The sequence below is a fragment of the Astatotilapia calliptera genome, chromosome 1 (assembly GCF_900246225.1).
Source record: "Astatotilapia calliptera chromosome 1, fAstCal1.2, whole genome shotgun sequence".
Taxonomy (NCBI): Eukaryota; Metazoa; Chordata; class Actinopteri; order Cichliformes; family Cichlidae; genus Astatotilapia; species Astatotilapia calliptera.
In genome coordinates this window covers 5,892,644-5,915,082 of record NC_039302.1, presented here as the reverse complement: position 1 = coordinate 5,915,082, position 22,439 = coordinate 5,892,644, and the positions used below count along the sequence as shown (strand labels likewise).

Here is a 22,439-nt window from a genome sequence, read left to right as displayed (position 1 = left end):
TATAGGCTCCACCCCCCCTGTGACCCTGAATTGGACAAGTTTAAGAACATGGATGGATGAAAATAAAAGACTTAGAGTTAATAGTTGTTGGGGTTTTTCTTTACTGTTATAGCACCATTGAGCTGTTGGAAACATTGGCTGCAAAGCACAGTGCAATGGCACACTATCCAGTTCTCTTTATACATCCATGGTTCACCACGCCCCCACAGAAAACCACCCTTATGCAATGGTATGTATTTGTTTATACAACTGGAGTAACAACACTACCATGACTATCAAAAACAGGCAACAAAGCCTTAAATCTTGTCTGTTGAATCTATTTGATGAACTGTTTTTCAAAGGTTTATTCGTTTTATTAAAGGCTTGTTCTGCAGGACATAGTATTGTCTTTTTTATTGTTCCTTAAATCACAGAAAACTGACAGATTGTCAGCGGGCATTCAGTGTGCAGCCCGCTTCTATTATTGTTCTTTCACTCTGACTGACTGTTTTACTGACTGGCTGATGAAGCGGCTGACGCATACACTCACATACACACACACTTTCTCTCCATTGTCTGGATGCCAAGCTTATGTGTAAGCCCCACACTCAGCCTTCTATCACTGTAAATTTAGCAACAGAAGCTTCTCAGCTGCTCCTTTCCAAAACCTGAGCCCTCCTCTTCCATCCATAGTATTTCACCCATCTCCTTCTCCAGGGTCATAGCTGCAGGCCCCCCACACCCTCCCCACCTTCTCCACACATAAACATATATGCTACACACACACCTCGTTCTCATCCCACAGCCAATAAGGGCCTGATGGGCTCAAGTATCACATACTATAACACAAGGACTTATTCTCTGAGCGGAGCCTGCAGTTCCTTACAGACCTTCATCTCCATCGTCTGAGGAGTTTCTCTTCATCTCTGAGGTAAGATGACAAGAGACACTCGAGAGCCTGGATTCACATTTGAAGATGGTTTCTGATTCACATTTGAAGATGGTTTCTGAGATTTTGTTTGCTCTTTTATATCTGCTTTGGAGGTTTTGGTTTTGTTACATTTGCGGAGAAGGAAGTCTCAGGGTCATAAACACCAGATAACAGTTTGTCCTCAAACACTGCAAAGTAGCATTTGGACATAGACATGTTCACTGCATGTGTACTTTATGTGTTGGATGGTTTATAGTCCATATCAAGAGCTGGAGTCCAATTTCTTGGGCTAATTTGATTGGGAAGTTCACTTAAAAAATTTTCTATGTAAGATGAAAGCTGGAAACAAAATGTATGTGCTTTCTAAAGCTGATCATCATTTGCAATGAAGGAGAAATGCATTCAAGCAATCTGACAGCTGTACTTAGTACGTTTAAGCAGCTTGTTGTACAAGAAACTGCATACTGTGAAGACGCGAAGGGACTTGATACTCCAACTTTAAGTATCTAATCTATGTTACATTTACAGTCATTCCCAAATAACATACCTGCTGCAATCGAGATGAAGCATGGCTTCAGATGTGAAGTTAGTCCTTCTGAAATGTCTGATATGAATGTAACTCCAGGATAATACTGTGATGGTGGTTTGGAGAGGCTTTCAAATGAGCAATGGACATAAGCCTAGAGCTTATCAGGGGGTCTAACCACAAAGATATGCAGATTCTCTGAGCCTCATAACATCAAGCAGGTATTTATTTTTATTTTCATTGATTCCACTTACAAATTCACACAAATATGTACACATTAAGATTTTTGAAGAGATGCTCACATGTACACCAGTTTAGCATTGTGTTTCAGGTTGTAGATGAGAAGATGCTTATTGTTAGATTTCTGCATTTAATCAAGCATTTTGCCTTGGTAGCTCTTTAATCTTAGATCATTGTCATTATGCCATATCCTTTGTACTCTTAGAAGCACTGCAAACAGGTGTTTCATCTTGGAGACACAGAGGTTTGATCTTCTACCTACCTATCTTCTCTCACCCAGACTGATGTGATGTGTCTATATATTCCTATCAAGTTGGTATTTCAATCTAAATCTGAGTATGATTGGCTCAGGATGCGACTTTCCTCCGCCGTCTCACCTGTTATGTCAGTCTTTCAGTTTCAGCGCCAAGTTTTAGTTTCAGAAAGACTCAGAAAGACTTCTCAGCATTCAGTGTTCTCATACTGAAGAAATGAAGTCGCCATCCACTAAATATACAGAGCGCTGAAATGTAGGTATGTGCTGTATGAATGCTGGACACACAGAGGTGAGACTGCTGTCAGCTGTAAGTCGATCAAAGAGCTCATTTGTCGGAGGTGGCTGGAGATTGGCTGTTTAACTGGAAAGGATCCTCCCGCTGGACGGAGTCGAGGGATTAAAGAAGCTATTTGGACACTGTTCCTCAGCTGATGGGTAGAAATAGGATCCAGAGCTAATCCTCTGGGTCCTCTGCAGCTGTGCCCACACTAAGTGTGAAAGAGTCATCCAAAGACACTTTTTATATATCAAATATGATATAGTTGAATATAGACTATGTAGAGAGGTAGCAGTCCTCCAACAGAGCTTATCCTTGTACGTTTAACCATGGGGAAGTTGTTTGGAACTCAGCATTGCAAAAGGGACTAAAAGAAGGTTTTCACAGTGGGGTTCATTAGATTTTGTTTGTCATGCTTTTCGAACTCTTAAAGCACATAAACATATTTGTTGAAGACATTTGCTTGAAGTTGTTTAGCCCATTTTTTTAGCATCTGATTTGACTGATTTGTCATACTTTTCATTTTCACTATGATGCACTCACTTTTATTCAATTTGTCCAGCTGCTAAAGGATTTCTGCCTCTGCTCTATCTCTGCAGAGGAGGTGAAGTTAATTTTTTTATGTCCTCACAGATCAGGAGAATAAAATAAATATCTAGCCTGTGGATTTAAGTGGATTGGTTTAAGATGCACATACACCCTTTGCCATTTTAGAGTTTCAGATTGTTATAATGTAAAATCAACTAAGTCGGGTTACTGCTTGTTTTAAAAACAATCCAAAAATGGGGCTTCAAAAGTGAAGTGAAACAGTGATGATTTACTGCTCTCTTTTTAGTGAGCTAATGTGTAGTGTCTAGTATATTGCAGTAGGCTCATGAGGGAGCTGAAGCCTATCCCAGCTGTCATAGGGTGAGAGGTGTCGTACATCCTAGACAGGTCAAAACAAGCCTTTAATGATCTTTAAGCTAAAGATGGCTCATATTACAAGCATCTTCTTCCTCTTTTGGCTACTTCTTTTAGGGGTCGGTACAGTACTGCCTACTTTTCATCCTCTTCTGTCACACCGACACTCTGCATGTGGTCTTAAACTGCATCCATAAATTTTATCTGAGGCGTTCCTCTTTTTGTCCTGCCTTGCAGGAGATTAGAGATCTACAAACCATCAACTTGAGTTGTACCTCTGATGTACTGATTTCTAATCTTGACCCCAGGTATCATCTACCTTCATTATCTCTGCTCCTTGCATTTTCACCTTTCTGCCCATCTCGCTCTCTCTCATTCACACACATGTATTCTATCTTGTATCTTTCATTTCTCTTCTCTCCAGACTCTCTTAAACCTGGTCCCAAAAAGGGGCTGAGACCAGAGCTCTGGTGTCACTCCTACCACAAACCTCACTACTCTGTCTCGATCCTCATACATGTCCTGCACAGATACCACTTATTTCAACTCATTTCAAATTCCTCTTTCTCTTTTAATTAATTGACATCCAATGTGTGGTGTATACGCACATTTATATTCCATGTCATGCCTTCGATTTTCACCTTCAAATTTGTGATCTTGTCTGATGCTTTTCTACGGTGGCACATACAAACTCCAAAACGCTTACAAATTCCAAAACACTTAAAAATTCCAAAGCACGTACAATTTCCAAAGCACGTACAAACTCCAAAACACCTACAAAACTCCAAAACACTTACAAACTCCAAAACACATGCGAACTCCAAAATACTTACAAATTCCAAAGCACGTACAAATTCTAAAGCATGTACAAACTCCAAAACACGTGCAAATTCCGAAAACTCCAAAACATAACGGAAGTGCTCCAGGACACTAGAGGCAGTGTTGAGTTTTTCGTACCTAGTGGCTACGCAAGCCAGGAAGTACCAACGACCGGATTTGGTGTGTGGTAGTAACAGGTAAATGAACTTTTTTTTTTTTTTTTTAATTATTTGAATATATATGAGTGTGGTTGTTCTATCCTTGCAGGTGTTTTCCGCTGGTATCCAACTCCATGTGTTTGCAACAAACTTGCCATTTATTTTGCAAATCGAGCTCAGCACTGCCCCTAGCGTCCAAGAGCAGTTCCGTTGTGTTTTGGAGTTTGCATGTGTTTTGGAGTTTGCACGTGCTTCGGAATTTGTACGTGCTTTGCAGTTTGTATGTGCTTCGGAGTTTGCATGTGTTTTGGACTTTGTACGTGCTTTATTTCTAGGGGCCACCGTACTTTTCCTCTCTGCAATGCTTAAACTCGTCTTCTGCTTCATTTCACTTCCTATTTAAACCATAGCAGAAGAGCCCTTTGATTGCTCTTGCCCTTACTTCCCTTCCTTGCACACACAATATATCTAGCTTACTTCTCACCATCATATCAGGCACCTCTCTCCCTTTACCAGCCATAGTCTACGTTTGAAGTCCCTCTCACCTTGCCGCTCCTGCTTTTTCTTCTCTCTTGATGCTTCCAAGCATAACTCCTCCATTTCCTCTTCTTTTGTCTTCAGCCAACAGTAGCAAACTTTCCACTGGCACCCTGTTTCCCAATAGCACCACAGGCGGTCATTGTTTACCTGGAAACCAATTCCAGCATGGAGATCTCATTTTTCATGATCCATGGATTTGATTTGGCCAACATTTTAGGCTGGATACCCTTCCAGATGCAACCCTCTGGCAGCAATTTATCCAGACTTGGGACAGACACTAGGAATACACTGGCTTGGAGTTCCAACACCCTACCCCATGGCTTGGTTGGCTTATATGATAAGTGCTGATGACAATCTTCTGTGTTTGCGGACTGAATTCTCACACATCAACACAAACTTGCAAAGAGGATAACACCTTCCAAACAGCTGAGTAAACAGCCCTGGATTAGGTGTGGAAATGCTACAGTAAGGACAGATACACTATGTGACTGCTTTCTCACCTTATAAGCAGGCACAGGAACAACTGTCACAGATTAGATAGAAGAATTCCAAAAATAGTGAATAACCTCAGTTATTCTCAAACTGAGGCTACGTCCTAATGTATTTCTGTTTGAAAACGCATCCTTTTCTCTCCATTTTGGCCTCCCATCCACACTGAGACGCTCATGGAAAACACAACGTTTTGAAAAGGCTCTCAAAAACACATACATTTGAAAACGGTGCTTTCGCGTCGCAGTGTGGACAGTGAAAACGGAGACTTTATAAAACGATGATGCATGTTAGTCATATGATGCCGTCATGTGACCAATTAAACTAAGATAGCGGAGGGAATTATACAGCAGTTGTTTTGTTTGCTCTCAAATTTGACAGCCCTATTGAAGATTAATATCAGTCTGTACATGCTCCAGATAGCTTTTCTTCAAATTCTTTAACTTTCACTCGCTTTTGCAACTTTGTACTTGCAACTTTGTACAAGGTGGAGCAACAACTCCACCTTGTTGTTAGTCCATTTAACAAACTCGCTGCAACGTTTCAAAGAGCCGGAAAGTAAATAAGCAGCAGACAGAAATAAGGCAGGTCGAATCTTCTTGCGTTTCATGCATGCACAGTACTAGAACCCAAGCATTTTCGGCTGTTTCAATGACGACGCACAACTCTGTGAAAACGACTGAAGACGCTAGTGTGGACGCGGAGCGTTTTCAGATGAAAACGCCGTTTTCAAATCTATCCAGGCTAGTGTGGACAAAGCCTCTATGTCACTGCAAATGCAGAGATGTTTTTCCATAGTTCCTGAATACGAACAAAATTTACCTGGAAAGTAAAATATACATTTTGGCTTGTTTTCTCATGTTCCCATGAATTGAATCCCAGGTTTACTTTGTTGTACTGGCACAATCCCACTGCTGTACCTCACTCTTTGTCTTTCTCCTCAGGTGTAAAGTCTGCTGTCACTATGTCTGACACTGAGGAAGTGTAAGTGCCCACCAATAATGACGCATGCTTCTTCTTTTTTAAACTCACTCTTTATCAAAAAAAAAAAAAAAACATTTTTTGTTTGATATTTGAAAGATGTGTTTTTCATGTTTCAGGGACAATATCGAGGGTAAGTGACAACCACACAGTTTGGTTCATTTTCATCTAGCTAATAAATCATGGAGTCTCTGTTCGTCTGCCGGTGTGTTTGTCTGTTCTTCACTTACTTTACTTAAGTGATCATCTGATCTACTTCAAACTTAGCAGGTGTGCTACCCATGTAAGTGCACTGTTTTGTTTGAAGTCTTTCGGATGAGGTAAAATCTCATTTTAGAGCCTCAATGCTTGATTGTGTACATTCCTCTGTTATATCCATTGGTATACTGTACACATTGAATAAATACATTTTATAGAAAACAGCAAAATATTTCAGTTACAACATTAATAGAATATGCTACTTTTATTTTTCACCTGCCACACATATACTGAACTTGAAAGTGAAAATAGATTTCACAGAGACACTTGCTTTCCTTTTGTCCCAAGCTACACTGGGAATAATGTCATAAGCCTTTATTATATTGCATTTTGCCATTTAAAATACAAATTAAACATTTCCCCTATGACTGATTCTTGATCAAATTCAAATTTAAATGTGATTATGAAATGACACAATGTTGTTTGTTTGTCCCACCATATTTTTTTTTTTTCAATAACTGAAGAAGAGGAAGGTAAAGACAACTGATCGGCCAGACATCACAACCTTTATCCACTGTACTAATTGTTGAGTGTTTGTTTTACCCTTAATTTGAAGTGTTTGATGTTGGCACCAAATTACTATATACTAACATATGTATAGATGAAATTAGGATTCCAACAGGATTTAGGATCTGCAAAATTAACCTTCCACTTTTTATTCTAGTTATATTAGAAATATTTGGGGTGACAATGCTATTACATCTGAACCTTCTCTCATGTATGTACAGTGTAGAAGAAAAAAAGAAACTCATAATCTGGGAGTACTTGGAATAAAAATACAGCATATTATTGATTTATTAATTTATTTATTCATTCATTAATCCATATTTATTTATCTTTATTTTGTTACTGCAGCATAACTAACATCTAGCTCTCAATCAAATACTTCCAAGTTAAGGGTGACTTCTCTGGCGGAGTGAAGTTTTTACTCACATGGAAGAAAAAATGTTTTTTAGCATCCGGCTATCTACATTTTTCTCGACATGTGACTTGTTTACATGGTCATCTGTTAATGTCAGTACCTCCGTCATTGACCTAATTCACACAACAGCTATTTTTTGAACAGCTGATGTAGCAAACTGCTTGGATGAAAACCATAATGCTTAGTTATTCATCCAAATATCACAAGCAAATCGGGTGGTGCTCAAAGGGATATTTAATAATAGGATGTTATGATATCTGTGAAAATCTTTTGGACGGGTTAGTTTCTAGCTAACTAACAAGATAGAGCTAAAAACTAGTTTAGCAATGTTACCTTAACTTAATAAACATTTTATTAAGTTATGCTAACATTATTTTCATTGATCATAGTTTCCCTACAATACATTTGTGAAACATTTTGTAGGCAGTAAACATGTTCCTAGGGTTTATCATGCTCAGGTATATTAGCATGTGTAGACAAGCTTAAATTGTTCCTGAATAAAACTAAAGGGGTGTTATCATTAACACTGATAATGTCATGATAATCTACAGTATTGGAACTATAATGTAAAACAAGTGTAAAACACCAGTTTTTCTTTTTTTTGAAAATGCCATGACAGTGTCTTTTAAAATATTTCAGAAATGTCAGAATAGTAATAATTCATTAATATCTAACATTTTGTCAATATTAGATTGCAAAACATGGTGTTCTAAACATGAGCTCAGTTATCATCTGATAGCCTATAGGTTTTTACATCGATAACCTAAAATGATCTTTGTGAGCCAGAATGTTTGTTCTTCAGTTATACATTCAGTTATACATCAACAGTTCGATATGGCTTCTGTGTGAAAGGTCAACTGACTATTTTTCATCATCATCTGTTTCTCTCTCTCTTTGTTCTCCAGCAGCACTGTTCCTTGTTCGCTCAACTATCCTCTCTGTAACTAAAGTACTCTCTCACTTTTGGTTTCTAATGGCTCTGTCATGTCTATGGTCTTCATTAACGGCCTTTTCCGACATCCTCCCTCTCCCCGGTGGTTTGGTGCATGCTGTGTGCCCGTAGCCCAGGAGGAGGTAGTAGAAGTAGAAGTAGCCCCTGAGGCGGAGGCCCAGGTAGAAGCAGAAGCAGAGGTAGAGCCTGAACCAGAACCAGAGCCAGAGGTGGTGCAGCAGGTGGTTCATGAGGAGGAAGGTATGTGGCATGGGCAGTCCCGTCACCTTTTTTCTGCAGGACATCCAGCACTTTAAACCATAGGACAGTCAGTCCTGTAACCATCCACACACTGCAAATAATATCCTACCTGACAAGTCAAAAGGACAAACACTATGACTAAAGTTTTTGATTTTATATTTGGAAATATTCAGTTCATTTTTATTGACTGAACAATACAGAGCAAACCCCATCAATCAAACAACGCCACTTGGCGACTGTGGGAAAGAAAAACTCCCTTTTAATAGGAAGAAACCTCAAACACAACCAGGCCTAGGGACATGACCAGATGTGATGGGAGGAAGACAGGATGAAACACATAACAAATAACTAAAATGTCCAAAAAAAAAATCCACTTGTGGATTATTATGCACCAGCTAGATTTTGTGGTATGAATTCTGAATGCTCAGTAAGTTGTTCTTAACTCATTATTTTCAAAGTAAATATGCAGTTTATTTTTACACTGTAACGGTGAAAAAACAGAAACACCAATCATCCTAAAGTTTTTTTGTTTTTTTACTTTCCATTCACACAGACATTTCAAATTCCTTCAGAACAAACTGATAATATCTCATCTCCAGACTACATATGTGATTTTTACATACTCTGGAGCACTGATCTCAGTTATGTCAAGACAAGACTAACAAACCACACTTCACCTTTAATCAGATGATAAAAGACTCAGGTGCCTTGTTGGGTTCGATATTTTGGCAGTTGACTAATCTAGTTCCACTTTAGCTTCCATTTAGCCCTTTCCACTGGTGTTGCCTTCTCTTCATAACTGCCCTGTTTGAAAATAAGAGGGTCTGAAGATACGTAGATCAAATTAATGGATGTTTTTAATGCAGAACAGGTTTTTAAATCTTTCGAAAACCAGAATTAGCTTACCCAAGTTTATCCATTGTCTAGTTACCCATTGTCAAATTAGCCACAACATAGCTAGTAACAGTATATCTCCTCCAAATGTGAGATGTGTTTGACTCTTTTGTTTTCTTAAATATAACCATATGTATACATTTAAACATGTTTGCAGGGTTTAGACTTAGGTGAAAACACAAAGGGTCAGAATATGTTTTAGTTCTTGGAAGGTTCCCAGGCAGTATCAGCAATTCAAATTTAGGTGTAGTTTACTGGTGCTTTTCTGGTGCTATCCTTAGATTATACGATTTCTTATAATCTAGGTAACATATCACTATGGGATACTGGTCACAGTCATGTACTTTACAAAATGTTATCATTCAAAAACAGAACAACAAAAGTTGCACTGGCATACTGAAAAATCTTGAGTTTATGAATGCTGTCATTTACATATCAATACATTTTCCACTTTAGTCTTTTTCTAGTGACATATGCTAAAGGGCCTTTTGTTGTAGATACCGCTTTTGGGAGTGCACTGCAGAAAACATGTAGATTTTGCTCTCTAAAATGTCTAGTTATAATTGCATCATCATCAGTGTTAGAAGAGACACAGTAAAACCATTTTTCATTGTCCTGGTTAAGCAATATTGCTGTGTGTTTGGAATATGAGCTGTGCATATAAATCTTGAAAGAGAGGACAAGAACATTCACTGCTTTTACATGAATTGGTTTCCCTTGGTCATCTATGGTCTTCTATCCATTTAGTGTCTCATTTTGTTTTTATAACCTTCTCCAGTATTTTGCATTTTGGCAAACTCGTGTCACTCTGTAAGACCAAATCATAAAGGATGATGGGAAATTTTAGCCTGTAAAAGCAATTTGCAATTTCTTTTCCTTTCTTCAGTCCAGCTTTCTTTTTTTCTGTGTGTATATGTGGAGTGAGACCAGCAAATTGCTCTGTAGCATTTACATTGGGGTATTATGGTGCAAAAACATATTGTCAAGCCCTCGAATAAATTTAGAATCTTTCATTACAGAGTCACTGCAGAAGTCCCTTGCTTTGGTGTACTATTGTTGAACTAATGAACTCTTGCTGTACTGCTTCAATTTAATAATTTTTTGTTCAGCTTCATGGCCCAGGCACAGTTGAGTAAAAATAGTATGGCAACTTTCAATTTAACCATTTTCAAGTAGTTGCATCATCCTTCTGGTAATCCATAGATTGAATATGCAACTTTCTTAGTGTCTGCATAACTGACTGCAATCATTCTCAGACAGATTTACAAAGGTTTTCAAATAATAACGATTTATTTCTTTAGTGTTGAAAGCTTTTCTTAAAACTCAGTTAACATGAACATTCGATATCCAAGATTTGATATGGAGTCAGCTGCCTATCAAAATAAAACTTAAAACAACAGGTGCTTGCGACGTTAATCTAGAATGAATGCATGCCATGATATGGGACTTATGCAGTGGCTGCTGCTGCCTACAGTATGAATATAAACACCCCAATATTGTAAATGTGCTTTATAAGCTGCGCACCATGAAGAGGACAGGAACAGGCTGCCCAGTCCAATCACTAATGGTTTCTGTTCTGCTCTTGCTTTGGATGCTTGCTGCATGCAGAGGCCTATGAAGAAGAAGGTATGTAGAATTGAATTCTTCTCTGTTCTTCTCATTGAACCTGTTCTTTGTTTTCCTGTTGGCTGGGGACCTTTCACACATGTATAATTGTTTTTCTGATCTTTCTTGAAGAGAAAGGCAGAATTAATCAATTCGGTTTAGTCTGTGCATCAGGTGACCAATGTGACCTGGAGGAACGGGTTGAAGGATTCATTAATACTGAGTCATGGTTACGGGCTGCACCACTCATCTGTGCTTCTTCTCTTTTTTGCATGATTGTGTCCTGCCAGGGGAGGAGGGAGATCAAGATGGTAGTTTGCATTTCCTGCTGAGTCCATGTTGCTTTGCCTGTTTTTTCCCTCCCCATGTTGTCCGTCTCTATTTAATTTTTTTATAGTAGGTTCCTGCAAGAAAATAAAATGCTAATCACACACATCCCAATCCCAGTTATGTCTTTACCACAAAAAAGATTAACAGTAACAGTTACAAATACAAAGTCCCTCGTTGTGACAAGTGTGCACTGATGTACTGTATGTTCAGTAAATGTAACTATAAAAGGTTTCTATGTGTTGATTTATGACACCGCATACTGATCCTGATTTGCACTTTTTAAATCATATTGTTTTGATTTACACACTAATGCACAAAAAAATAACAGAAAAGTAAGGTAACACACTACAGTGGCCTCGTTCCTGTGCACCGATGGGCTTACCAGCAAATGCTACATCAAATCAACATTCTTGTTTCTTAGTTTAGGCCTGTGGAATGTAATATAACCTGTGACGCTCTGTCATACTTTTAAAAATAAATAATGGTGTCATATAAGCAATACAGATTTGATCATATTGTAGATTCTTACTTTTTTTTCCTCTATAAAAACCTCAGAAATATAAGGGGACTGTAAAATATTTTACTACTAATCCTAATTCTTTCTTACATAATCTTACATAATGCATAAATGACAAAATTGTAATTTATTTGTTATTGAATATCTCTTCATGCACAGAGTAATTTTCTAGCCTTTACTCTTAACAGCTACATATGAACTCACTGTGTAAATTTCCCACAATTCATGCTGTGTAATTACATTAGGCTACTTAAATCAGAAGCTAATGCACAGTAATTGGGTCACTGTTAATGGAAAGTATTGGACAATTAAAACTCACTCTTATACAATGATCTACTGGAGGTGTGAAACAACCTGCAGCCTCAGAAATAACTCAGCTTGTCCACTTGGATCTTCTTCCCTAATTAACCAGCACTTTAGACACTACACTCTCTCTACATTTATATGTCTAATATTTCAATCTCTCTCCTGTCCCTGTTGTGTTTTTGTTTTTCTTTCTGTGCCAAAAACCCAGAAGAGAAGCCAAAGTTTAAGTAAGTATGCACTATTGTTTGAACCTGAGGCTTTTGCATAGCTAGCATCTGTACATTTATATACTATAAATTACCTTATTTGTTTATACCTCTCATACTTTATTTTACAGGCCCACTGCTCCGAAGATCCCAGATGGCGAGAAAGTGGATTTTGATGTAAGCTGACTTGTTAAAATGTTAAAATGAAGCCAGAAAAGGATTATACATAAAGCTGAACTTAAGTCCTTGTCTCACTTCAAAACTAAAAACCAGACCTCAACACTTTTGATCATTGTACAAAAAGAAGAATCCATTTTAAAGAACCAGGTTTGTTTTTTCTAAAGTAAAAGTCAGTTTAATAGCTCAAGTAGAGTTTTATTTTTTTAATATAAACAAAAATTATAATTACTCAGGTTTGAGTCCATATTTTTTCCCATGGGCCTTGCTCCACCTGCAGTGACTCTGTGTGTGACCAATGGGCCATCCCCCACAATTTGAGTAGATGTACTGGTTCTTATATCGCGCTTTTCTACTCTATTTAAGCGCTTCATACAACATGTCTCATTCACTTATTCATACCCATTCACTCACTGTTTTCCTTTTTTTCTTTTCTATCTAACCTCATAGCGCGTGCTCAATATCTGATGAATGTATTAGATGCAGACTGGAGCAGCCAGCAATTGGCCAGCAACCTTCCAATTATTACACAGTGTAATCTGCCATGTATATAATTTGAATTTATAAGGGTCTGTTGCTACTAACTTACGGTTCTCTAATAGTGTTGGGCTAGCAATCAGCTGTGTCATGTATGATCACAGCTAGTACATGTTTATGAAGGCAGCCTCATGCCGTTCTTGTCTTACAGGATATCCAAAAGAAACGTCAAAACAAAGATCTTGTAGAGCTGCAGTCACTGATCGATGCTCACTTTGAGTGCAGGAAGAAGGAAGAAGAGGAACTCATAGCTCTCAAGGAGAGAATTGTGAGATTGCATCCCAATTATTTATTACAGAATGAACCCAGAATATGTAATGGTATTTTTCTGTCAATAAGCATTGCAGGACCATCAAGTATCTTGATTTGTGTTTTCAGGAGAAGCGTCGTGCTGAGCGAGCTGAGCAGCAGAGGATTCGCGCTGAGCAAGATAAAGAGCGGCAGGCCAGGCGGGAGGTACGCATAAAACTGTCTCTTTTTGATCTGGTGTGAATCAGAACAAAATACAAATCTCTTTTAACAGTTTGGTCACTCTCTCAAGTAATTAATGATTCCAGTAGTTTGGTTAATCTTCAGCAGCAGGCAAGGATACAGATGAAAAAAAGAGTAGTGACACACTGATTGCTACTTATTCAGATTTTCAAATATGCTGCATATCTCACTGCAGCCGTAATTTCATTCAGGAATTTCAAAAATCCTTTGGACAAACTCAGTATGAACAGAAAAGCTGTTTTTTTTCCCTTTTGCTCTGTAATAATCAAATTTTAAAATTCATTCTGCAGGCTGAGCGGATGAGAAAGGAGGAGGCCGACGCTCAGAGAAAGGCTGATGATGATGCCAAGAAGAAGATAGCACTGACAAACATGGGATCGGGCTTAAGCAGCCACCTGCAGAGGGTACCATGTGTTTCACTTATTAAGTTTCAGATCTTTGCTACAGCTTCACACAAAGCAGCCAGCTAAATAATTGTGCAGACTTACAGTTTTAATTGTGTGTGATGTTTCTCTAGATTGAACAGAGAAGAGGCAAGAAGCAGACTGAAAGAGAAAAGAAGAAGAAGGTTCTTGCAGAGAGATGCAAACCCCTGAAAGTCGATAATCTCAGTGATGACAAGCTGAGGTAACAAAAAGGGGAACAAATGAAGGAAACCCACAGAAGATATTTGATTTCATTTTCACTGTTCTTTTCAATTCAATTCAATTTCTTTGATATAGCTCCACATCACAACAACAGTAGATCCTACAATAATTTGTTCTTTTAAAATGTATTAGCAACAGATAGATTGGAACAGCAGCTGACTCAACATGAAGAAGATGAATGTGAGGCGACCGTGGCTCAGGGGGGTTGGGAAGCGCATCTGTAACCGGAAGGTCGCCGGTTCATTCCCCGGCCTCTCTGTCCTGGTCGTTGTGTCCTTGGGCAAGACACTTTACCCTACTGGTGATGGCCTTGCTTCTGTCAGTCTGCTCCAGGGCAGCTGTGGCTACAACCGTAGCTTGCCTCCACCAGTGTGTGAATGAATAGTGGCATTGTAAAGCGCTTTGGGTGCCATGAAAAGCGCTATATAAATCCAATCCATTATTGTTATGAATGATTACCATGAAATATTTCACAGATTACAACTAACTGAGCTCTTTATATGCTATATAACAAGTGCACATTTTGAGTAAAGATTTATATTCAAAAATTAAGGCAAATGTCTTACAATTCTCATGTTTTCTTGACTTTCAGAGAAGTTTTATAAAAACAGTATCGTATCTTTACAATCATACATACAATGCAATCAGGCACTGTTAAAAGCAATAACTTGTCAAAAGATTATCTTAAAATTCTCCCAGAAACTCAACCCAAAATGGTAAATGAACATGGTTCTAAAAATAGTCACTGCCTTGCTGTGACACACACAAAGTCAAGCTCAGCCAAAACTCAATCAGATCACAGTGCCCACCCACAAAGGCTTCTGGACATCCAAATCTCATGCAGGCAGTGTTCTAGACTAACTTTTTGCCACGGTTGCACTGGTGTGCCTAACTTCTTTTCTTAGGCGTATCAGCTCAAAAGTTAGACGCACCCAAATTTTTCATCCACTACATCCACTTCTGTCGGGCCAAGGGTACTCACTAGGGCTGGGTATCATCACTGATTTCTATAATCCATTCAATTCCGATTCACAAGGTCCCAATTTGATTCGAATCAATTTTGCTTCAGACAGTCAGAAATATTATAATTCTGGTCATTTATCAGTACTGATACATGTGAGACTTCATCAGAATTGTGAACATCACAGCAGATGCCTTTGTGTCAAAGTAACTGAGAATAAAACACAGAAAAACATGAAGGCAATTTTCCTGGCCTGGCTTTTTATAGCAGATAACCTTAAAAATATTCTGCAATATTCAGAAATTAGGCTTTCTTGTCTGAGGACATTTAAGTAAAAAAAAAAAAAAAAGACAGCGGCCAACAGCGCTGTAAACAATGGTAGACTGGTGGGTAATAAGCAAATGAATAATGCAGAAGACAGATTTTTAGATGGGAAACTGTTCTTAAAGTACACTGAGAGAGAGAAAGAGAGAGAGAGAGAGAGAGAGAGAGCTGTGCTTGAAGTGTGATTGGAAGCGTGGTCGAAGCAAACAGCGAAAGTCAGAGGGAACATTTATCAAATGTGAAGCATAGTTTGGTTCTTCTTTTGCTGCTGGCCTAGTGAATTTTGGTTGAAGAGAGACAAAACCTGCAGCCCAGAATCTTGCGCAAAAAAAGAGTAAACACAAAGCGCGGACCCACGAACGCTTCAGAATCAGTGAGCTGTCAGCTTTTAGCCCCAAAATATATTTATATTTAGAAGTCGATTCAGGATTGAATCGATATCACTTTATTCAAGCTACTCACCTCTTTCTATCCGCCTGCCCTGCACTTTCAAACGTACACGCGAAAGACTACAAGACTATCTGGACCACGGCCAATCAGAGAGGTCCCGCCCTTGGCTATCTCTGATTGGTTTAGACCACGATAGGGGCATAATGTGTGTCTGTTGTTGATCACACGGAGACTTTCAGAGTTGCGGAGACTTTTTTTTTTTTTACTGAACAGTTGGTCACACCAGTGTGACCTAAGACTTATTTTAGTTGCACCATTGAAAAATGTGGTCGCATTTGCAACCAAATTGGTCGCACTATAGAGCCCTGCATACAGGCCTTGCTATTTAGGCTTTTCTAGTCTGCCCACAGTTGTTTAGCACTGCAAGCAACTTTGCAACCCACTTCCATCCCACTTCCCCTTTTCCTTATGTGTCTTTTTATGTCATCGTTCAGTTGAGTCCCCCTGCTGTTCTCGCAGCCTCTTACTGAGGATGCAGTATTTGAATGTTTAAAATGCTTGAAAAAAACAAACAAAAGAAGATGGATTCAATTTTTTTTTAAAATTCAGAATAGTTTTTCTTTACCATTATGTCAAAAATAGAGCAGCTTGTGGTGAATTTTCACGTGGCACTTCTTTAGTATTGACAAAAAAGCTAAGTGAAAAATTCTTACTCTGTTTGGTAAAGATGAAAACTGCTTTTTTTTTTTTTATTGCTTTAGCCATAAGACTGAATCCTTGGTTTGTGTTTGCTAGGGAAAAGGCAAAAGAGCTGTGGGAATGGCTGCACAACCTTGAGGCAATAAAATACGACCACTGTGAGAAGCTTAAGAGGCAAAGATATGAGGTTGGTAAAGAAATATATGTATTGGTTGCCAAATGTCCTGGTTTGTCTTTTTCACCTGAAGGTAGGGTCAGATATTTTCACATCCGATTAATACCTCTTTTGAGATCATTCTCATCATTTCCTGTCTGGTGTCACTTGTGCTACCACAACAACAACAAGTAGCATTTCAGTGTTCAAACATACAGGTTTTCTAAGTATCTAATGATGATGTCTTTCAGGTTGTTTCTCTCAGGAACCGTATTGATGAACTGCAGAAACAGTAAGTTATGAACATAAACAGACCACATCAGGCAGCAAAACTAAATACTACTAAATTCCCTCTTCTTAGGAGAGTGATTGAGACATACAAGGACAGAAATCTGTTTTTGTAGTAATGTTGCACTGATTTGACCTTTTCCTGACTCAATCTATTAAAAACACTCACAAAGTAGTTCATTTCATTTTATGCTAAATAAAGTAAGTTTATTATTTTGTCCTCTCAAAGGACATGGAGCTTTCTTAATTGACAAAAGAATACGTTTCTGCCTGTGCACCATGTGTTTGCAGATTTAACTAATATAGCAAGCCAGGCGCTTTCTCTATATTTTGCTTTATTATGCTTCGTCCTTGTTCCTTTTGCAACATCATTTGGTTTTGTCTGTAAATTTAAAGTCTGCAGCATCTGTAAGGACATTTATAGGATATACTTCATCCCATAGACTTTTCTACATCCATGCAACCATATGCCTTCTGGTTACTTTTTGAAAGTAGTCATAAAACATGTTTTAGCAACAGAGGGCGCTGTTGACTTAAAGCTTTTCAGTCGTGTTAAGCATGTTTAATTCATGGGCAGAAGCCGCACAACAGTTTTAGATCCCAACAAACTGTTTGAATTACAAAGAAATGAAATTTTATTGTCATTTTTTCTAACCCTCTGCATATTATAAATTCAATTTAGTGCAAGACGACTGTTGTTCATGGTGTGTTTTTGAATTTGAAATTTCAATTCAATTAAGTTTCACAAAATTTTTCAGTCACAAAAAGAGTCACCTCAAGGCACTTTATTTATAAGGTAAATACTGTACAGTAATACCTTTTATTTTTAGAATATACTCTTACCTCTTCACACTAAAAGAAAGGGGGAAAACATGGAGTACAATAAAAGGTTATCAGGAAATGGTTTTACTTGTCTGAAACATTTAGCAAATAGGGCTGTATGTAGCCCTTGAATAAACCTCTGCTTATAAAATAGTCTTTGTTCAGGTATTCATACAGTAACTTCACATTAGCATGATGTGTGTGATATTCATAAAGGCCTACTGAACAGATCTGATTCTTGGGGATTTTTTTGTACTTTGCACCTTGCAGCAGCAAGAAGGGAGCCGCATCACGCCGCAGGAAGTGAGCAGCCCCTCGGTGCCAGTCAGCCTGAGCAGGAGGCATCTTCAGTCGACCACAGCAGTAGCTCCAGTCGCCCACCCGATGACATCCACAGCAACAACAACAAAGCTAGTGCCTGTGTTTACCTTAGTGAGATAGTTTCACAAGGATTTTAGCTCAAGTAATGAAATAAACAATAAAAATTATGCTTTGTTTGTATAAAGAACATGTGGCACTTTAAACAATCATCTGTGTGAATGCATTCATTTCTCCTCTCAGTTTGTCTGTTAGAATAGAGAAAAGAAAGAAAAGAATAGATGAACCTTGTGCAAGTTCAGCATGAAAAACAAGAAAAACTTTTGAAAAACCTTTTGTAATTTTCACATCATATTACTTTTTTCAGCTTTAGGCCAAATTGTTGTTTTTACAAGCAGACTTTAAAAGAAACTTCAGAGACACTGCAAATATCAACATCTTTGTGCTATCAACAGATGAAATGAGTGATGACTGTATGTAAAATAAGGAAAGTCACTCATAGAAACACAAAAGTAGAATTCAGCTCTACAGAAGATTGTCTTTGATCTTTTGGTTTACCTAACAGTGATGTTTTTAAAACGTGAAGATGATTTTAGAGTGAAACCAAAAGTATCCACACAAGTTACACCACCTGCTCAGCACAATTGGAGACCAAAACTAGAAGTAAAAGACAGCTTTAGGCTCTTTTTGTCAGTTGGACTCCGAATGAATAATACTCATGATCTTTGACTGTTGCATTGACTTAAAAGGTGACCATATATCAATGGTGTGTCCCCAAAAATCCAGATGTTGGCAGCTGTCTCTTATTGAAAATGAAGAGTAAAATATAAGGGAAGATGAAAGCTATGGGGTGATCATATTTAAATAAAGGAATCAGAATATAAATATGTCTTTATTTACATTTCAGTAATACATAAATAATATAGAAACATACTGTGTTACGCAACTATTTTAGCAACCATTTGAAAGTACTATATGGTATTATATGAACAGTCAACTGCAGGTGCACCAAATGGTCCTCAGTTATCATCAGCATGTATAAATATCCAACTGTCATCTCTTTTATAGCAGTGCTTTGATTTATCAGCCACTCTGCAGTTTTCGGTTCATCCAGGAGGCTAAAAACTGATGACGCTAGACTCAAACTTAATTTGTCATCCACCAGAAAAGTCTTCAACCACAGGAAAAAATACTTTATCTAATTCAGTGAGACGCTAGCTTAAGAAAAAAAATGTCTTCTATAAGTCCCTAATCTGAAGACTTAAAAAAACCCAAAAAAAACCCCAGGAATATTACACTGTTGTTTGTTTTTTTCTTCATGCCACCTGTGCTCTCCTCCTCCTCCTGGAGGTAGATGTTTTTTGATGAAAATGAGTCCCTACGCCATCAGCTTTAGACGGATTCACAAATGTTGCTGGACTCGGCAGACAGACTGGAGATAGCAGTGCCGGTGTGAGGTGATCCAGGGCCTTGGGGGACCACGCTGTCCCCAGGGGGGGCTGCAGTCTGATCTGTGCTGATCCTCTCTACAATGCTGGACAAACAGTCCAAACTGGAAATGAGTGATGTTTTACTGCTGCTGCTGCTGCTGCTGCTGCAATCTTTAGAAAAGAAACAGGAGAAATCAGTTTTGGTTTACTTGCTTTTGTTGGTTGAATTAAAAGACCAGCTTAAAAAAAAACCTAGTGCATTAAAAGAGTTAGTAGCCGGCACTAAGAGAACTACTGATTGTATCAAAAGAGTAAATGGTCAACTCCTGCATAATTCTCCTTTGAACCACATGATGGTGCAGCAAATCAGTGTAGTGTCCAAACTACCCTGTGTTCATTTTTCATGCTAGTGTTCAAGCTTAATAATTATGCATAATTCTAATTTTTATCATACTAGCATAAATGTTTTAGCAGCTGAAACAGTACACTATGCATTAAAAGAAAAAATATATATATATATTAAAAAAAGAGAAATATCGGTTTTGTCATCTGTCAAGATAGCAAGAACTTAGAACAATGTGATGTTGGCTGCCATCAATAACTTCACCAAAGCTCTGGTAAAATGTCAGCTTTTGGTGAAAGTTTTCATAAAGTTTTAAAGAGAGTTTATAAAATTACACTTGTGATGTCATTACACGGTAGATTTAGTAGAAAAGTGTGAAGACTGACTGATGGGTTAGCTCACTAACCCTGGACTCAGTATATCAAAATGGTAATAGGATTAAATCTGCCCTAAAACCATTTACTGTGTGTCTCCTCCCGGCTTTCCTGTCTTCTCTCCATTGTCCTTTCTTTTTAAAGGCCAACAAACCCCCATAAAATATATTTAAAAAGAGTAAAAGATGATTTTACTTTAAAACAGAGAAGAAAAAAAGAGAGGCCATTTTAAACAATGATTATGTTTTGTTAAATATTAAAATGTTAATATTCTCGAAGACTGTAAAGGATTGGTCAAATTAAAAAGAGAGCAAACACACAGTTGGAAAATTGCAAACTGATAGCAGTTTTATAAGAAGACAATACTGACAAACTCACCCTCTGCTCTCTGGCTGCAGTACGAAGCGTCACTGTTTTCACTTCTGGCTGAACTCGGTGAGATAAAATCCACCTGAAAACAAGGATCAGACCATGTCACAATCAACCACAAACATTTACAAAAACTGATGGTTTTCTTGATATTTCAGCCTGACTAATTAATGCTGTCTCTGATTGTTTTATTTTATTACAGTAATCAAATCTGAGTCCTGTTTATAGCTAAATTTAGGCACTAAACTGAAATTTGAAACAGCTCATCTACAGTAAACACATAGTACAAGAAATGCATTTGAAACAGCCGTCTCACGCATATTTAAAACTGTGACAAATTAATAACTGCAAAACATTTCAGATGCATTTGAGTCCATTTTGCATTTTGAGTCCATTAAAAAAATTCTTCACTGTTGCCAACAATAAATATCCTCAACAGATTCTTTACATTTAACGAGGCAGCACATAAAGTGCTCAGCTGTTCACAGACTCACCGAGCCATCAGAGCAGTTGGAGTGGGGGCAGGAGGTTCCTGAGTCACTCCCATAGTGTTCGAGCTGCGGGTAGAAGCTATCATCCTGGCTGTTTCTGAGCAGCGCCTGTAGGGACTCAATGTAGTTGATTGCATTGCGGAGGATCTCCACCTTGGGCAGTCTCTGGTTTGGATTGGAAGCTGTGCAGCGTTTCAGTGTCTCGAATGCATCGTTGACTTTACTTAGTCGTCGCCTCTCACGCATGGTCGCCGCTTTCCTCCGGTCTGCATGGGTTGTCTTTCTCTTGCAGGCCTTGCAGGCCCACAGCAGGCAGTGACCTGCCTGGTGGAGGCCCCCAGGGGCCCTCACATGCTGGTCCTTTTCTTCTGTGATGGGGACGTGGTGCTGAAGATGGTCCTCTGACTTCAAAAAGTTGGCATGCATCAACCGGGTGTCAAGTTCATCAAAAAAGTTTAGGTCACTGGTGCTGAAGCAGGGGTCATAGAGGTCATCTGCTGAAGAGAGAACGAAGGGAAAGTCTGACAGATCCATCGGACTCCCTCCGAAAAATCAAAGGTGAGGAGGATGAAAAGGTTTCTTAAAAACTCCTTGTGATAACAGGAAAAACACAATAAAAGTCTCCTCAATTAAAAAGCCATAACATGAAAGGTGTGAAAAAAAGAAGCTGCTCGTTGTCAGTCAGCTGGCCTTTCAAAAGCAAATTAAAAGTGACTCTGTGGAGCTGAGAGTGTGTTTAAAGGGATAGTCTGTGGAACTTCACCTCCCTTAGCTTAGTTTGTTTTTATAAAGGAGGCAGTGTGGAGGCGGGGCATGTTGCGTAAGGGACCAATGGTGTGAGGGGTGTGTCTGTTTGAGAGTGTGTGTGAATGAATGAGTAATGTGAGGTCACTGAGGTGAAACTCAGCAACAATAAGGAAGCAATAAAAAAGCAATCGTGTCCATCTTTACAAATCATTCAGTCTGTTCTGAATACATGTCATGGTCCTAGTTAAGTGATCAAACACATGTGTGAATGGCCATTCAATAGCATCATTACACCTCACCTAAGAACCTTAGTTTGTTTCTGATACCATATCATGCTGTGTATGATACATTTTTATTGTATATTTGTTGTATCACAAATGATACATTGGGTGTTTTTGGCAACTTTTTGTTAAAAACAATGTTAATTTTAGAAAAAAAAAAGAGTTTTGTCCATAACATTTTGAAATTATGGCAAGTTTTGATCATGTTGATGAGATAGAGGTCTCAGAAACTCATGTATCAAATATGATACAAAGGGCATTATAGG

At 38.3% G+C, this 22,439-nt stretch overlaps 2 protein-coding genes across 6 annotated transcripts; one reads left to right on the top strand and one right to left on the bottom strand.

The window, feature by feature from the left end:
• The first annotated feature begins 774 nt into the window (after nt 1–774).
• Nucleotides 775–18,350, top strand: LOC113013743 (troponin T, fast skeletal muscle isoforms-like). Of its 5 annotated transcripts, XM_026154916.1 has the most exons (16): nt 775–910; nt 6,063–6,102; nt 6,219–6,232; nt 6,822–6,830; nt 8,343–8,471; nt 10,974–10,991; nt 11,261–11,281; nt 12,332–12,350; nt 12,461–12,506; nt 13,195–13,311; nt 13,422–13,499; nt 13,826–13,939; nt 14,053–14,162; nt 16,653–16,743; nt 16,962–17,002; nt 18,091–18,350. In XM_026154916.1, exons 2-16 carry the CDS (start codon nt 6,083–6,085, stop codon nt 18,125–18,127), a joined length of 864 nt encoding a protein of 287 aa, XP_026010701.1. In that variant the 5' UTR covers nt 775–910; nt 6,063–6,082; the 3' UTR covers nt 18,128–18,350. The 5 variants fall into 5 exon arrangements, with proteins under 5 accessions (XP_026010701.1, XP_026010775.1, XP_026010919.1 ...); XM_026154990.1 differs by lacking the exon at nt 6,822–6,830; XM_026155059.1 differs by lacking the exon at nt 11,261–11,281 and having other exon boundaries at nt 776–910.
• Nucleotides 18,351–19,470: 1,120 nt separating this feature from the next.
• On the bottom strand, nt 19,471–21,891 carry LOC113014000 (myoblast determination protein 1 homolog). Its single transcript, XM_026155325.1, has 3 exons — nt 21,149–21,891; nt 20,664–20,736; nt 19,471–19,739 (listed from the first exon to the last, which is right to left on the bottom strand). Exons 1-3 carry the CDS (start codon nt 21,677–21,679, stop codon nt 19,531–19,533), a joined length of 813 nt encoding a protein of 270 aa, XP_026011110.1. The 5' UTR covers nt 21,680–21,891; the 3' UTR covers nt 19,471–19,530.
• Nucleotides 21,892–22,439: the final 548 nt, after the last annotated feature.

Bases quoted from the DNA above. Each gene is read 5' to 3' on its own strand.
- LOC113014000 (XM_026155325.1), bottom strand. From the start codon at position 21,679: ATGGATCTGTCAGACTTTCCCTTCGTTCTCTCTTCAGCAGATGACCTC. The intron at 20,737-21,148 runs GTGAGTCTGTGA...CCTTGTTTTCAG, and splicing joins CCAACTGCTCTGATGGCTCG to GTGGATTTTATCTCACCGAG. The intron at 19,740-20,663 runs GTGAGTTTGTCA...TCTTTTCTAAAG, and splicing joins CTGCAGCCAGAGAGCAGAGG to ATTGCAGCAGCAGCAGCAGC.
- LOC113013743 (XM_026154916.1), top strand. From the start codon at position 6,083: ATGTCTGACACTGAGGAAGT. The intron at 13,500-13,825 runs GTACGCATAAAA...TTCATTCTGCAG, and splicing joins AGCGGCAGGCCAGGCGGGAG to GCTGAGCGGATGAGAAAGGA. The intron at 16,744-16,961 runs GTTGGTAAAGAA...GATGTCTTTCAG, and splicing joins TTAAGAGGCAAAGATATGAG to GTTGTTTCTCTCAGGAACCG.